Source organism: Tupaia chinensis, unplaced genomic scaffold, assembly GCF_000334495.1.
Source record: "Tupaia chinensis unplaced genomic scaffold, TupChi_1.0 Scaffold000093_1, whole genome shotgun sequence".
Taxonomy (NCBI): domain Eukaryota; kingdom Metazoa; phylum Chordata; class Mammalia; order Scandentia; family Tupaiidae; genus Tupaia; species Tupaia belangeri.
Window position 1 is genome coordinate 4,116,793 of NW_006159555.1, and position 15,385 is coordinate 4,132,177.

Genomic DNA, 15,385 nt, shown 5'->3' on the forward strand with positions numbered 1-15,385 from the left:
AAGAGCGCGAGAGCCGGCGCGGAAGGGCGGCGGGGAAGGGGCGCGCCGAGCGGGCCGAGTGACACAGCAACCCTGAGTTGCACACCGGAATTCATCATCGGCCTCAGCCCGCCGTGACGCAACCGTGTGCGACCTGAGTGCTGAGGCCGAGGAGGCGCTGACGCTCGCTTCCCTCTTGAGCGTTGTAACGCTCTTGCAGGAAAAAATACGGACGCCCAGGCAACCTTTCTGCCTAGACGTCCAAGCTCTAGGTCCTTTCCAAACCCAGGTCCTTTTAGAGCCACGACCGAACTGTCGTAAATAGAACGTGGCCGGGACTACAAGTCCCACAATGCCACGCTCCACGCTTAAGCGACTGGCGCCCCGAACCGGATATTTTAAATCCGGCTTCCCCGCGCCGCGCACAGCGGTATTCTTGAATGAGATTGCTTGGTGTCTTATAGGGCAGCGGTACGGATTTTTCTGAAATCTTCGCAGTCTCCCGAGGTTTTTTTTAAGCTAAACTTTTCTCAAGTAAAACGAGAGAGCATGAGGCCAAAGTAACGCTTTGCTTTCGTTTCAAGTTACCCCCAATGTCCTTGTCCTCTCCATCATAAAGTTTCACAAATATGCTTAGGTGCCAACACTTTAGGTTAATATAGCATAATGCATATATGATAAAAATATTGAAAGGGCTTAGGTGAGAATTGGTAGAAACTTTTTATTTTCAGGTCTTAGAAAGTTGAGGTAAAGACATGTCCTCCAAAAGTGGAACATTGATGAAGAAAAGCCCATGGAAGTACAAGGAAAAAAAACCATAAATTTTGAAATATGAACTTCTTAAAAGGTAGTTAGGAGCCTGGTTAAGGTTAAAGTCTTCGTTACCCCTTTCCTGCTTTATGTAATTTTTTAATTTCCCTGACTATCAAGCACCTGTTCAACTCACAAACCCATCCTTTTCATGCTCTCTTTAAAATGTCCCGCTTCCTCCATACAAAGAGGTTTAGTTCAGTTCCCAATTTTAATAGACTCTTCCCTATTGTAGTAATATGTTGCCCGTTAAAATCTGTCCTGTACATCTTAAATCTTTGGTTTTGTATATCTTTAATAACAAAAATAATTATGGGACCAGCAGTTGGCGTTAATAGCTATGTCACTGGACTCCCATGTAGTCCACCACGGTTGGAGTTCCGGACCGTTGGCTTAAACTCACGCCAGTTGCGTGTGCGTGCATGCCTGAGAGAAGGTTGGAGAAGGGATTGCCGAGTGGCCATCTCCCCGGGGGTGATTTCTTGCTTTCTGTCTTTGACTGTCTTTCTGGCCAGCGCATGCGCCCTATACCAAAAACCTCTTAAATAAAATAACAAAAAGATAATTGTAAGTTATAATTGATGATTTGTAGTGTTAAAATATAGGATACCATTACACTAAAGCAATTCTTATGTACTGGTATTGAACTCTGCCAATCATAGGTAACCGTCTGGACATTAGTTATACTGTACTAAACTTCCTACCAAGATAGTCCAATATGGCAGTTACTCAAACTTTAACCAATCAAATAATTTCTTTCCTCTACTTCGACATTCACCCTATAAAACTTTGCAAATACCTTTTTTGAAGCCCCAAACGACTTATGATTGGGAGCTGGCCAATTCATGAATTCCCGTCCACACAAATAAATTTACTGAGTTTAACAGTAAGAAAAGTACAGATTGCTTTGAGGACAAATAGTATGTGTATGGATGGAGTAGGAGCCTTAATCTGGAGTGCTAGAGCAAACATCTCTAAAGAAAGAATATTTGTGTTAAACTTTGAACGAACAGGACTTTTGACAGTGAAAAGCAGAGGGGCAAGCAAATTGAAAAAATAATAATAATAAATTAAATAAAAAATTTGTTAAAAATGAGGAAAAAAACTTGTATAATAGTATCCGTCCTGCCAAGTTAAATTGTTAAATCTGAGTTCTTTTTTTTTTTTTTCCTTTTTTTTTGGGGGGGGGGAGAGGTTTTCGCTATAGGGCATGTGCGCTCGCCAGACAGACAGAGACATGGAGACAGAAAGCGAGAAATCCCCCCCCAGGGGGGTGGTCACGCCGCAATCCCTTCTCCTCCATTCTCCTCTCGGTATCTTGGGCATGCACGAACACGCGCCCGGCGTGAGTTTTAAGCCACCAGGTCTGGGACGCGAACCGCGATCGACTACATGGGAGTCCAGGAACATAGCCATTACGCCAACTGCTGGTTCCCACATCTGAGTTCTTAATTAAAAGCAACAGAAATCTGTGGATGATTTAAAGCAGAAAGGGAGTCTATTTTATTAAAAGACGAGCAACTCATGGAGTCTCCAGGATCCTGAAGGCCAATAAAGGATCTGAGCACAAACGCTGCAGCTTGTGCTAACACTGATGCTGGGCACTGTTGCTGCTGGTAGACCTTTGCAGTCTTGGAAGTTGGATGTAGTTCATTTCATGCTCATTTCACTCTTACTTGAATAGACTCCGCTAAATCCTGCTGCTTCTGGTGTCATTCAAGTTTTGGGTTGGTGCATCAGATTAGATTGGAGAATCTAGCAGGCAATACACACGTGCATGTCCTAGTAATAAGGAAGACTAGAAAAACTATACCAGTCATGTTCAGTTCATTAAAAATGAAACCGAAGATGGAGTTAAGCCAGGAACTCTACCAAATTGTTTAGGTACAAAGTGGCCAAGAGGATGCCAAATGACTACACAAATAGGTTAGGGTCAAATGAGATAATTACATGACAGTGTTTTACAGGGCCTGCCCATAGGTAGCATAGGTTGCCGAAGGTAGCACAGTGGGTAAGCCCGGTGTGGAGGGAGCTGGATCCCGCGTGGCCAACACCAGTTGGCATCCTGCTCAAGCAGTTTAAGAAACATTTAGCTCAGGTTCACAAGTATTCAGGATCCTGAGGGGAAGGACTGAAGGAAAGGGCAGTGTAGCCAGGCCCACTGGACCACACTGTCTCTTCCATCTGTAGCAGAACTTTGACGTTCAGAAGAAACATCCGTCCTCAAGTCTCGCGAGAGCATTGTGCGCTCGCTCAGTTTGTTGGTACCAGGAGCGAAGGGGTAGGATTGGTTAACTGGCAGGAGCCTCCCAGCCCCGCCCCCGTTGCCGGGATACGGAGTGGCGCGGGGCCGTTAGGGCTCAGGCCTGAGGGCCGCGGGGAGCTACGTGTGGACTGATCCCGAGCTGCGAGAGGGCTGGGGGCTGCGCGCGGCCGGCTGGTGAGTTTTGTCAGTGGCTGTCTCAGGAGGAGGTTCTAGCGCTACCAAGCCCTGCGACCGCCCTCCTGCGCCGGCGGTGACGAGAAATCCCAGGTCCCGTCTCTCTCCTTCCCGTCTTTCCGCGCCGCCTCTTTTTACCTTGGAGATTCTCATCCACTCCAAACAAAACAAAGTTGAACTTAGTCTTTAGCCGTTACCGTCAAGCCCCTCACTAGGCCGGGGAAGTTCCCAATTCTAGTCGCGTAAAGGGTGTCTGGGGACCTCTTAACCGCCTGAGGAGAGAAGTAAACCAAGACCAGAGAGAAGAATCCAGAAATCTTAGAAGAATCTCTGTGGACTGAAGATTTTACTCAAAGTAATAGATTTCTGTTGGTTACAGTGGGAGGGACCTAGCAACTTTTCAGAACGGTTGACTACTGGAGGATAATGATGATAATTAGGAGCCAAGTAGATTACCTGTAAATAATCCTCACAACAGCTCTGCAAGGTAGGTCTCATTGCCACACTCCCATTTTAAGGCAAGGAAAGACATCTAGAGGGATTAAGTGAGGTGCAAAGATTATACAACTGGAGACTTTCAGAGGTAAAGTTTGTTATCTCTAATCTTGCTGGAACCAAAGGGCAGGGTCGCTTCTGATTCTGTGAATAACCTGGAGCTTGTGTGACTATTTAATTGAGTTACTGGCCAGAGTTACTGGCCTATCTTTTATTAGCTCCACTCCTTCCCCTTACTCTTCACTGATTTATTATTATGCTTTAAATACTGTAGTAAAGCAGTGACAAAGAAAACGGGATTGAAACTTCAAGGCCACTAGAGACTCTTAGAATAGGACTGCAAAAGACATGATGAGGGTTTTCATCTTGAATCTCTAACAGTAAATGGCATTGCTGACATTCTGGCCTTCTCTTGGCATATTTGACTCACACACTTCTAGTTTTTCTCTTTGCTTTCTGACCATTCGTTTTCAACCTCTTTTTAAAAATTTTAGTGTCCCCCCCACCCCCTGTAGGGCACATACCTCACAGGAGAGAAACAGAGACTGTGACAGGGAAAGTGAGAAATCACCCTCAGTGGGGATGGCCACAGCACAATCACCCCTCCTCTATTATCCTCCTGGGATTTTGGGCACACACACATATGCGCTCAGCGTGATTTTCAAGTGATCCGGTCCAGGAATCGAACCATAGTTGGCCATGTAAGAATCCATTGCTTCAACCATCATGCTACCTGCTAGCTCCCATTTTCAGTGTCTTAAACTAGTTTATCTTCGGTATGATCTATATGTATTCACATTACTTAGGAGAGTGTTGGGCCCTAATCCCTTCTCTAGATAAATATATTAATCAATTTTTTTTTTTTTAATTTGGAAAGCGCCCCTTGAATAGTACATGCTCGTGCCACAGTCCTTTCTCCTCCATCTCTCCAACCCATTAGGATTTTGGACATGCATACACATGGACCTCATATGTTTTTCAAGCCACTGCAGCAGAGATCGGAATTATACTGTCAATTATTTGGAGCTGGCTGCTTTTAAAAAAATATTTTAAAGGGATTTTTGCTATAGGGCGTGTGTGCTTGCCAGAGAGACAGAGCAAGAGAAAAAGAAATCATCACCCTGGGGAGATGGCCATGCCACAATTCCTTCTCCTTCATTCTCTCCTTAGGATTTTGGAGGTGCTCTCAAGTCTCCAAGACCAGTACTTGAACCGCAAGTACTGGCCATGTGGAAGTCCAGCACCTTAACCACTACGCCACTTGCTGGTTTCAGAGCTGGCTGCTTTAACCACCAGGCCATAGAGCTCACCCAGTAAGTATCTTTATAACTCTTTTATGTGACCTACAATGTGACATTTATTTTTACATTTACACATAAGTGTAAATTCACATAAATGTAATTGAAACGAAACTTTAATGAACAATATTTACTCTTTGTATGTTCAGCAAACTCTATTTTTCCTGTCATTTCATGTTTAAAAATATTAATCATAACCTACCAAATTATTTTCACAACCCTATTGGGCCATGATGCACAATTTGAAAAACATTACTATAAATTATCACCATAGTTTTCAGGACCTACAAGCAGTTGGCATAGTGGCTATGTTGCTGGACTCCCATGTAGTCAATCGTGGTTCAAGTCCCAAACCCGGTGGCTTAAACTCATGCCGGGTACATGTGCATGCATGCTCAAGATTCCGAGAGGAGAAAGGAGAAGGGATTGCAACGTGGACATCCCCCCTGGGGCGTGATTTTCTCGCTTTCTGTCTCTCTGTCTCTCTCTCTGTCTTTCTGGCAAGCACATGCACCCTATAGCAAAAACCTCTTCCAAAAAAAAAAATCACCATAATTTTAAGTAGCATTGTAATTCTGATGAATAAAGGAGGGGCTGATAAATTGAGAGAGAATGAATGAATTAAGGAAATGGTTTAGAGGTGGCTATAGTGGGACTGAAAATGAGAGAAAGGTAGAGAGGAGGAAATTAAATTTAGAGAATCGAGTATTTAAATTAAGGTGTTTCAGATGAAATAATTCGAAATGATGACAAACCCCGGTCTGGTCATGGCTATGAATGACTAAAATAAAGTTAAGATCTTAACTCCAAATGGAAGTTATCCAGAATGACAGTGGGCTTGGAACAGAGAGACTGTAAACTAGGTATAAAAGATTAGTAAAGATGGAAAAGGGATTAGAAGATTGCTAGATAGTAATCAGGAAAGATCAAGCAGTATGGTTGCATTCTCTGATCCTCAAAAGAAATGAATCCTGTTTAGTTTTTTAAAAAGATGTGAAGGGACTGGCAGGTGGTGTGGTGTGGTGGTTATATGCACTGGACTCCCACATGGCCAACTGGTTGGAGTCCTGGACATGGCGGCTTGCTTTCTCGTTTTCTCTCTCTCTTTCTTTCTCTGTCCCTCTCTGGTCAAATTAAAATAAATCAATGAAGTTAAAATAATTTTTAAAAAGTCATGAAGAATAATAGTGTTTTGAAAGTGACACTGGCAAAGAAAGTACTACTTCCTTTGCTTTGGAACTGTGGTACAGGAAGCTAAAACAGTTTTCTCTACTGAAATTATTACCTCAGCAGAAGCCAGAATTCTATTAAAGTGAAGAGTAAAATAGGAAGTCTTTTTAACAGGACTGAGAGTATAAGTGAGTCTCCAGAGCACAGAGAAAAGATTGGGAGAGAAGGAAGATGCTAGATATGTCAGAGAAAAGTCAATGTAATGTGAGATGAGAACATAGGAGAGAGAACTGAGGGGCTTATTTTATGGTAAGAGACAGATAAGGAAGGAATGTTGTAATAAACAATCTTACAGTTAGTTCTGCTGGCACATTAATGTCAAAATTAAACAAAATTAAAGCATACTTATCCTTGTAGTGGTACCTGAAATGGCAATTTGCAAGAAAAATCATTGTGTATTACATTTGAAGGAAGAATAAGATGGGTCACTAGTGTCTTGTAATTGGAGACGTCAAAAGAGAATTGAACTATTTATTGTTTCCATACAGTGGCTAAAGTGAACTAACAATGGCCAGCAATCTCAAAACTTCAGCAGCTCGCCCTATTTCTCGAGGTGGACTTGGGTTGACAGGAAGGCCTCCTTCTGGAATACGACCCCCATCAGGAAATATTCGAGTAGCAACTGGAGTAAGTTTAAATAAATCTGTTGAATGTTTATACATATATTCTGGTAGAAATTGGAAATCCTCTCTGTGCTAAGAGAATGTGCTTTGTTATTCCTTTATACTCTAAGAATATCTTATTAAATATGCTCTGTTTTAGAAAACAGAAGCATAAGTGTGCGGAATGTTTGAAAGACACTGTTAAGATGTTTGGTCTTGCTGATACTCAAATGTTTGTTTTTCTTGATACTGTCCCTCTCTTGTGTTTTTTGTTTTGTTTTGTTTTGTTTTGTTTTTTTTTTTTAGGTTTTTGGCATAGGGTATGTGCATTCACCGGAGAGAGACAGACAGAGGGAAAGTGAGAAAACATCCCTCAGGGGTCATGGCCATGCTGCAATCCCTTCTCCATTCTCCTTTTGGGAGTTTGGGTCCACACACACATCTGGCTTCTGGCTGACTTTATTTTCAAGCTATGGATCTGCAACTTGAACCACACAATTGGCCATGTGGGAATCCAGTGCCTTAATCTCCGTGGCACCTGCTGGCTCCATTACTCAAATGTATTTTAAAGCTATGATAATTTAGTTGGTACAGTGTATTGGGGCCAAAATTAAAGGAAATACAAGAGACCAGAAACAGAATCAAGCATCTGTAAGAATTTCGTTGATGATAGAGATGGTATTTGAAATTATTTGGAAAAGCTTAGAAAAGTCAATACAACATTTCAATAATTGGTAAGCCATATGTTAAAATTTTTTTGGATTTGTTCTTCACACTTTTTGTCAGAATTCAGAATTCTACATAGTTTCAAAACTTGACATTTTACAAATGAAACCACAAATAAACTAGAGGAAAATGTAGGCAGGTGTTATATAAACTTGATATGGGCTAGGCCTTTTAAAAATGACAAAGCACTGGGGGCCAGCAGGTGGTATAATGGCTAAGGTTCTGGGTCCCACATGGTCAACCACGGTTTAAGTCCTGGACGTGGGACCTTGAAACTCACACTGGGCTTGTATGTGTGTGCATGCCCAAAATACTGAGAGAAGAATGGAGGAGAAGAGATTGTGGCATGGCCATCCACCTTTGGAGGTGATTTCTCACTTTCTGCCTGTCTCTCCAGTGAGCGCACGGGCCCTGAGGGAAAAAAATCTCGCAAAAAAAAAAAAAAAGACAAAACACTGAAAATGGAAGTGATTTTTATTTAGTTGCCAGAGGACTTGTGTGCTTGCCAGATTGAGAGAAAGAGAGAGAGAGAAAGCACCCCTAATGGGGCATGGTCACACCACAATTCTTTCTCCTCCATTTCTCCTTTCTGTGAGAATTGGGGACATGTATACATGAGTGCCGATATGTTTTTCCATACTGGGGCTAGAATTCAAACCATGGTTGGTCATGTGGGATCCAGTTGCCCTAACCACTAGGATATGAGGCTGACCCAAAACTATTTTTATATTTACATATTTAAGTCTATAAAAATTAAAAACACTATAAAAACTGCAAAGAAAATGATAAACATAAAAAATATTAGAACATATTGGGTCGTTGGAAAAATCATGACATATATTTTCTGTGCAAAAATACGTCATGACTTTTCCGACAACTGTACATATATATATATATATTTTTTTTTAAAGAATTATTTCTTTATTTAATTACATTTGTTATTATTTTTTAATTTGATCTGACAGAGAGAGAAAGGGAAAGCAAGAAAGCAAGCCACCAGGTCTGACAGTTGAACTGCAGTTGGCCATGTGGGAATCCAGCACCTTTAACCACCATGCTACCTGCCAGTCCCCCAATATATATATTTTATACATAGGGTCTAGAACCTTCACATGTAAAAGCAAACTGCTGATTTGTAAACTCTTTGTGTAAATAAGGATATAAACACGTCCAATAAAATTTCATGAGCTTTTGGAATCTAAGGAGAATATCATTATAAAAATATTCTAAATTTATCTAAAACAATAAAGCAAAAATAAAAAGTACAGTACTGTAATATAAAAAAATAATGAGAACAATATTCTGATTGCTACAGCAGTCTATAAATAAACCATTATATGTTTAGGAGTTTAACAATATAGTATCATAAATCAGTGAATCAACCATAAAGCACACCATATTAGATAAAGTTTATAAACCATTCATTTTAAGCAGAAGATGATCCTATAAATAATTATTATATTTTGACCATTATTATAATAGCAAAAATTTGGGAACAACATCAATGCTCTTATGACAGGAGAATTAAATTATATCTACCTATATAAGAAGCCATCAGATAATCATTAAAATTTATTATAAAAAATATTTGAGAAAAATATAATGCAGATTTTTAAGAAAGCACTGTGGTATGAATTTAACATGCAACCATGTATTATACATGCATGGAAATAAATGAAATGGAAAGAAATTAATACACTAAAATGGGTAGAGTAATATCTCTGATGTTCCCATAGGTGGTTTTGACTAACTCAGAAGGTACATAGGATCAGTACTCAAGCTCCAACAGCAGACTAAACCGCAAATCAGAAATAATGTTAGATCTTGTAATTCATAAGAAGAGCAACATCTTTTGGAGGAAACCATTTTGTTAAAGTCAGGTTTTCCTAAACTTTTTTGGATTTTTTTTTAGAGTTTTATGTAATATTGTCACATTAACATCAACTTAGGCTGAAATGATTATTCCACTCCATATATATATATATATCTCTCCTCATATATTCTGTGTGTGTGTGTGTGTGTGTGTGTGTGTGTGTGTGTTTAAAATAAATAAATAAGGTACTAAGCTAGGTTATCTTTTTCTTCCGGTAAGAATTGATGCTTACTGATTAAATAATTACAAAAAGAATCTGACATTTATTATCTACCTGTTGTCTGCTAAGCATTTTACCTGTTTAATGTTTGAAGTCTTGAAAAGTGATAGATTGTTGTAAAGCATACGGCATACATACATTAAGGAAATGTCAGAATTTCTTCCTAATTCTGGTATAACCACTATTAGCTGTGTGGTGTATATCTTTTCTATGTATTTACAGATACACAAACACACCTTCATATGCTGTTGTATGGTTTTGGTCTGTTCCAAAATCAAGATAATACTGTATACACTGTTATTTTTCTTGTGCATTTTTATGAATAATATATTGTGAATATAATTCCACGCGAGCATTTATACATCTTCCTTCCTTGTTGAACCCACCAATGGCAAACAGTTCCTGAGTGGGGGGTGAGGATTAAAGAAGACAAGATGACAGGATAGAAACAGGAGGACTGCCAGTCAATACTGGTCAGCACCGAATGTACTTTATTGCTAGTATTTATGAACACTCCAGAGACTTCTGTGATGTAAGGTTTTAAGTCCTTACTGAATTTATCAGGTTGTTATAACAATACTTTGGAACATTTAGTTCAAAGCGATCCCAAGACATTCTGCTCATAGCAATCCCGCCACCAAGGCCATGTCTGGATAAAGACCCTGGTCTTATTCTGGTGGTCACGTCCTGCACATTCCTCACGTCTCCTCTTTGGCACCCACACTTCCTAATTGGTACAGTTTTAATTTATACTTTCTTCTCTATACTTTCATCTGGTAAATGTGAAAAAATATGTAACCTAGCTATTTGAGTAGCTCTCACAATTATGCTTGCATACAGCTAAAGAGAAAATATTGAGGGAGGGATTTTAGCCATTTTTTTTTAAACATTATTAAGTGAGGCATTTACTATACACCTTCCTAAGAACACTAGATGGGGAACATGTTTTCTAAACTAGAACTAGGAAGTGAAATGTGCAGTTAGTCCATCCTCCTCCCCTTAAGTGCTACTCACTGGTTAGTGAATTAAAAAAGTAGGACTTGGGACCAGCAGTTAGCATAATGGCTATGTCATTGGACTCCCATGTAGTTAACCGTGGTTCGAGTCCCGGACCCACGGCTTGAACTCACTCCAGGCAGGTATGTGTGCGTGCCCAAGATCCCAAGAGGAGAATGGAGGAGAAGGGATTGCGGCATGGCTATCCCCCCTGGGGGGTGATTTCTCACTTTCTGCCTCGCTGTTTCTCTGTCTTTCTGGTGAGCGCACATGCCCTATAGCAAAAACCTCTCCAAAAAAAGAAAAAAAAAAAGCAGGACTTAAAGGAAATCCCACAAACAGTCCTCCCCTAAACTAAGGGGGAAAACAGACAAACAAGTAAACAAAAACACTAAGATGTCTCAGATTACTCCCCAGAGTGGAACCAGGGAGCAACTTCAACAATTCAAATTAGTTTGTTACAGAGTCATCACATGCCTTGCTTTTAAACAAACAAACAAACAAACAAACAAAAAAATTGTTTTGGAAACAACAAAAGAAAAACTAGTACTGGTCACTTTTCTGACAGTACAAAATTACTCAAAATTCCAGTATCAGGAGGAAATAGGGGGGCCATACTTACGGCCTTGGCTCACATGAGTGCCCATGGGTGGGTGTAGGGCATTTGTCATTATTGCAAAAACCAATTTTAATTTTTAATCTTTTGTTTGATTTAAACATTACTTTTAGTATGATGCCAATACCAGCTGTGCAGAAGAGGCTCTGGAGAGATGTTCATAGTAGGCACACAACTGTGGCTCTTTTTCAGTTCTGGAGGCTCCAGGGCAACTAGTATTGCTTCATCAGATACATTCTTGAGGCCTTTCTTTGTGACTATGGAATACTCCACATACTTGACGGCCTTCAAGTCCTAGAGCAGCTTTTCAGCAGTCTCTGGAGCAAGAGACTTCTGTTTGTTTTTGGCAAGTTTCTCAATAGTTGAGGGAGCTATCTCTAAGATCAATTTGGGTCCCAACAACCAAGAAAGGAGTGATGAGTTATTTTGAGTATCTACTTTTTCACATTTTCTAGTAAAGGTGGAGAGACCACTGATAAACTAGAAATACATCTGTTTGTGGATAACTCAGCAATGTTTTAAAATTTAGTAATTCATTCATTTATTTTTAATTTGACCAGAGAGAGAGAGATAAAGAGAGAAAGAGAGAGAGGGAAAGAAAAAGCAAGCCACCAGGTCTGGGACTTGAACCATGGTTGGCCATATGGGAGTGTCCAGCACCTTAACCACCATGCCACCTGCCGGTCCCCAGAAAAAAAAAAGTGTGAAAGCAAGCTGCCAGGTGCAGGACTTGAACTGCAGTCAGCCATGTGGGAGTCCAGTGCCTTTAACCACCACGCCACATGTCAGACCCCTCAGCAGTCTTAATCTGTCATAATCCTCTTGCCCAGTAGTATCAAAAAGCTAAAGAGTATATGACTCTCCACCAATCATAACTCTGACTGCATAGTTGTCAAAAGTAGTTGGTACATATTCAGGTGGAAATCAGTTTATATGGAAATCTGTTTGTTGTGTAGGATATCAAGGAGACATGTTTTACCAACAGCACCATTGCCCGCACCACCACACTTAATTGTCTGTATTGCTGAAATAGTCGTGTATCCACTTTAATTATTTGCAATTTGATACTGACCTCAGCTTCTCCACCAGGGTGTTAGCCAACATTTTCTTTTAAAGATCACTCAAGATAACCCTGAGCTCATTTTGTTTGAATTTGTAGTTGACAGTTTTCCCATATTGGATGTATTCTTTGGAATGCGTACTATTTCTGGCTCATATTCAAAAAATTCCGAAGTATTTCTCGAAATCACTTATAAACTGTTGTTGTCTAATAAGATTAAAGGCTACCAGCTAAAATAATTAAAAACATTAAAAATGAATGCCAATGGTCATATTCAACTCTCTTATCTAAAATTTCTATCTCATATTTAATTTACTACTTTACTCTTTAGTAGTGAGCAGGAAAAAAGAGGGTAAAAAAGATAAATAGAAAAAAAGAGATTATATAGCTTGAATGTGCCCTCCACCCCTAAATTTATATGTTGGAATTTGGTTATATTGTGAATGAATTCAGAGAAAAATTTTAAAAACTTTTTATTTTTTTAAATAAATGTATTTATAGTCAATTGTACATCAATACAGTATACAAATGAAATTTTACATCCAGAATACATTGTATATTGGCTCAGTCAAGGATATTACTGTACATGTTATCATCAACAAATAATTTTCTATTTCTTGTTTGTTACATATTTTTCCCCTTGATTCCCTTCCTCTCACCCTCTGCCAATTCCCTCCCTTGTCCCACACTGTCTCTGGTATCTACAGTTGTTTTCCATGCCTTTTTTTTTTTTTTCACATTTTATTGATTCACTAAAGATCTTAAGTTAAAAAAAAAACCTTAAATAGCAAGCACAGCTGATATATACATATCTATGCCATAGGGCCGGCGCCACCACGCCCAATAGCAACCACAGCTGATATATACGTATCTATGAATACATGTCTGACTTGAGGAGTAAACTTCAGTGAATAAAGTGAACATACTATAAAATAGCACCTTTTTGGGCCTATCTAGGTTACTGTAGTCATTAAAAAGGTATTCATAGGATTTTTTAATGCATTTTTTAATTTCGAGAAAAACAGTTTTAGTACATCAAAATCAAAAAAATTTCTTAAAACTTAAAGCCAGGAAAAAGGTTAGGATTCAGTTCAAATAGTAGGTAGATGAAGCTATCAACAATTCAAGAGAAGACAAAAATCCTTAAATGTGGAAATCAAAGCATCGAAGAAAATCAGTAAAGTCAAAAAATTCTATTTCACTAGTTCAGACTCATGTAAAAGCTCTCCTATTGAATTTGACCTTTGCCATGGTCTGATCTTTCCATTTAAATCCTAGAAGTTAACATTCAACATTATAAATAATATTTCTGAACTCATTCCTACCATTAAGTTGGACTTTCTCTTGGTCATTTTTTGTTCTCTTATTTCTGTTTGTAGTTTCCCTCGTATAGTACTCCCTTCAGTACTTCTTGAAGAACTGGTCTGGTGTTAGTAAATTCTTTCGGGTTTTGTTTATCTAAGAATGTTTCAGGCTTTTCTTCCCATATGAAGGATAATCTTGCTGAAATAGTATTCTTGGTTGAAATTGTTTTTCACTTAACACTTTGAATATATTTTCCCATTCTTTCCGTGTTTGTATTGTTTCTGATGAGGTTCGATGTTATTCTGATGGGATATCCATTGAAAGTAACTTGACGTTTCTCTCTTGCCAATTTTAGTATCTTATCTCTGTCCGTGGTTTTGGCTAGTCTGGCTATGATGTACCTTGGAGAAGATCTTGGGTTGAATCTATGTGGGGTCCTTTGTATTTCTTGGGTCTGGATATTTGAGTCCCTCTTTAGATTTGGAAAGTTTTCTTTCAGGATTTCATGGAAGAGATTATCAATGCCCTTATTAGTTTCTTCACCTTCTGGGATACCTATGATTCCATATGTTTGGGCATTTAATGGTATCTCATATTACTCATATGTTATTGTCATTTTTGGGGGGTTATCTTCTCAGTCTTCTTGGTGAATTTTTCTAGGTCAGAGTTTCTGTCTTCTACATTTGAAATTTGATCTTCTGCATGATCTAATCTGCTTTGAATAGTTTCAAGGGAGGTTTTGATTTCCTGTATTACAACCTTCATCTCTAGCTGATTCTTTTTTATGTGTATCTTCTCTTTCAGATTGTGCAGGAACTTGCTCACATCCTGGAACTCATCTCTTTTCTCCTGCACCTTCTAGAGTTCGTTGTCTCTCTTTTCTTGCGTCTCTGTTAGCTTTGTCACTATGAATATTTTAAATTTTTTATCTGACATTTCCATGAGTTCCCTTGCATTCTCTGTGGAGGAAGAGCAGTTATTCTTTACCTTAGAGGAGACATATTTTTTTGGTTTCTCATATTTCCTGTGCCTCTGTGGTGGTTTCTGGTCATCTGATGGATTATATGTGTTTTCCTAGTTTTTGTAATTAAATCTGAGCTTCCAGAGGAATGCAGGAGGTGTTGACATGTTGTCTCTAAATGGTACTGTTTTTCTCCCTTTGCACAGCTGATTCAATGAAAATTGAGGATTAATCTTATTAATTTGAATACTAAAAGTATTCAGATATTTGACTAATAAGCACCTAGACCTGTCAGGAAAATTAGTGTGTGGATGCTGAGCAGAACAAATGAGAAAGGTAAAAGGAAAAGGAAAAGGAAAAAAAGAAAACCAAAAAAAAGAGAAAAAAAAAGACAAAACCAAAAAAAAAATTTTTTGGGGGGGGGCAAAAAATGAAAACCATGTGGCACAGCACATGACTCCTTGGCTAGATCTAGGGAGGTAGTAGAGTGAAGTCTGGGAAGAGGGTCTTCGGTGGTCCTGATCCGTGAATGGGACCACTCAGAACTCAGATATAGATGGCTGTTGATAGGCTTATCTTGGCTCCTTGGGTAGATCTGGGGGCAGGGAGTGGGTGGGGAGAGGGTGAAGTCTGAGCAGAGTGTCTTCGGTGGTCCTGATCAGTTCAGAGGAAATTTTTAATCTGACCATGGTGTTGAAAGGTGGAAGCTATGAGAAGTGATTAGGCAGTAAGGTTGAAGTCCCATGATTGAGTTCTGGTATGTTATAGGGAAAG

The 15,385-nt window shown here is 39.3% G+C and overlaps 1 protein-coding gene across 4 annotated transcripts in view; it reads left to right on the top strand.

Annotated features, from left to right (window-relative positions):
* Window positions 1-3,127: 3,127 nt before the first annotated feature.
* IFT74 (intraflagellar transport 74) overlaps window positions 3,128-15,385 on the top strand; it is a 98,756-nt gene continuing 86,498 nt past the window's right edge. Inside the window, exons 1-2 of one of the 4 annotated variants that reach the window (XM_006143077.3) lie at window positions 3,128-3,229; window positions 6,741-6,879. In XM_006143077.3, coding sequence (XP_006143139.1) covers window positions 6,760-6,879 — 120 coding nt within the window. In that variant the 5' untranslated portion in view covers window positions 3,128-3,229; window positions 6,741-6,759. Of the gene's footprint in view, window positions 3,717-5,019; window positions 5,038-6,740; window positions 6,880-15,385 lie in introns of those variants that run through there. The other 3 variants (XM_006143076.3, XM_006143079.3, XM_027769791.1) reach the window with 3 other exon arrangements.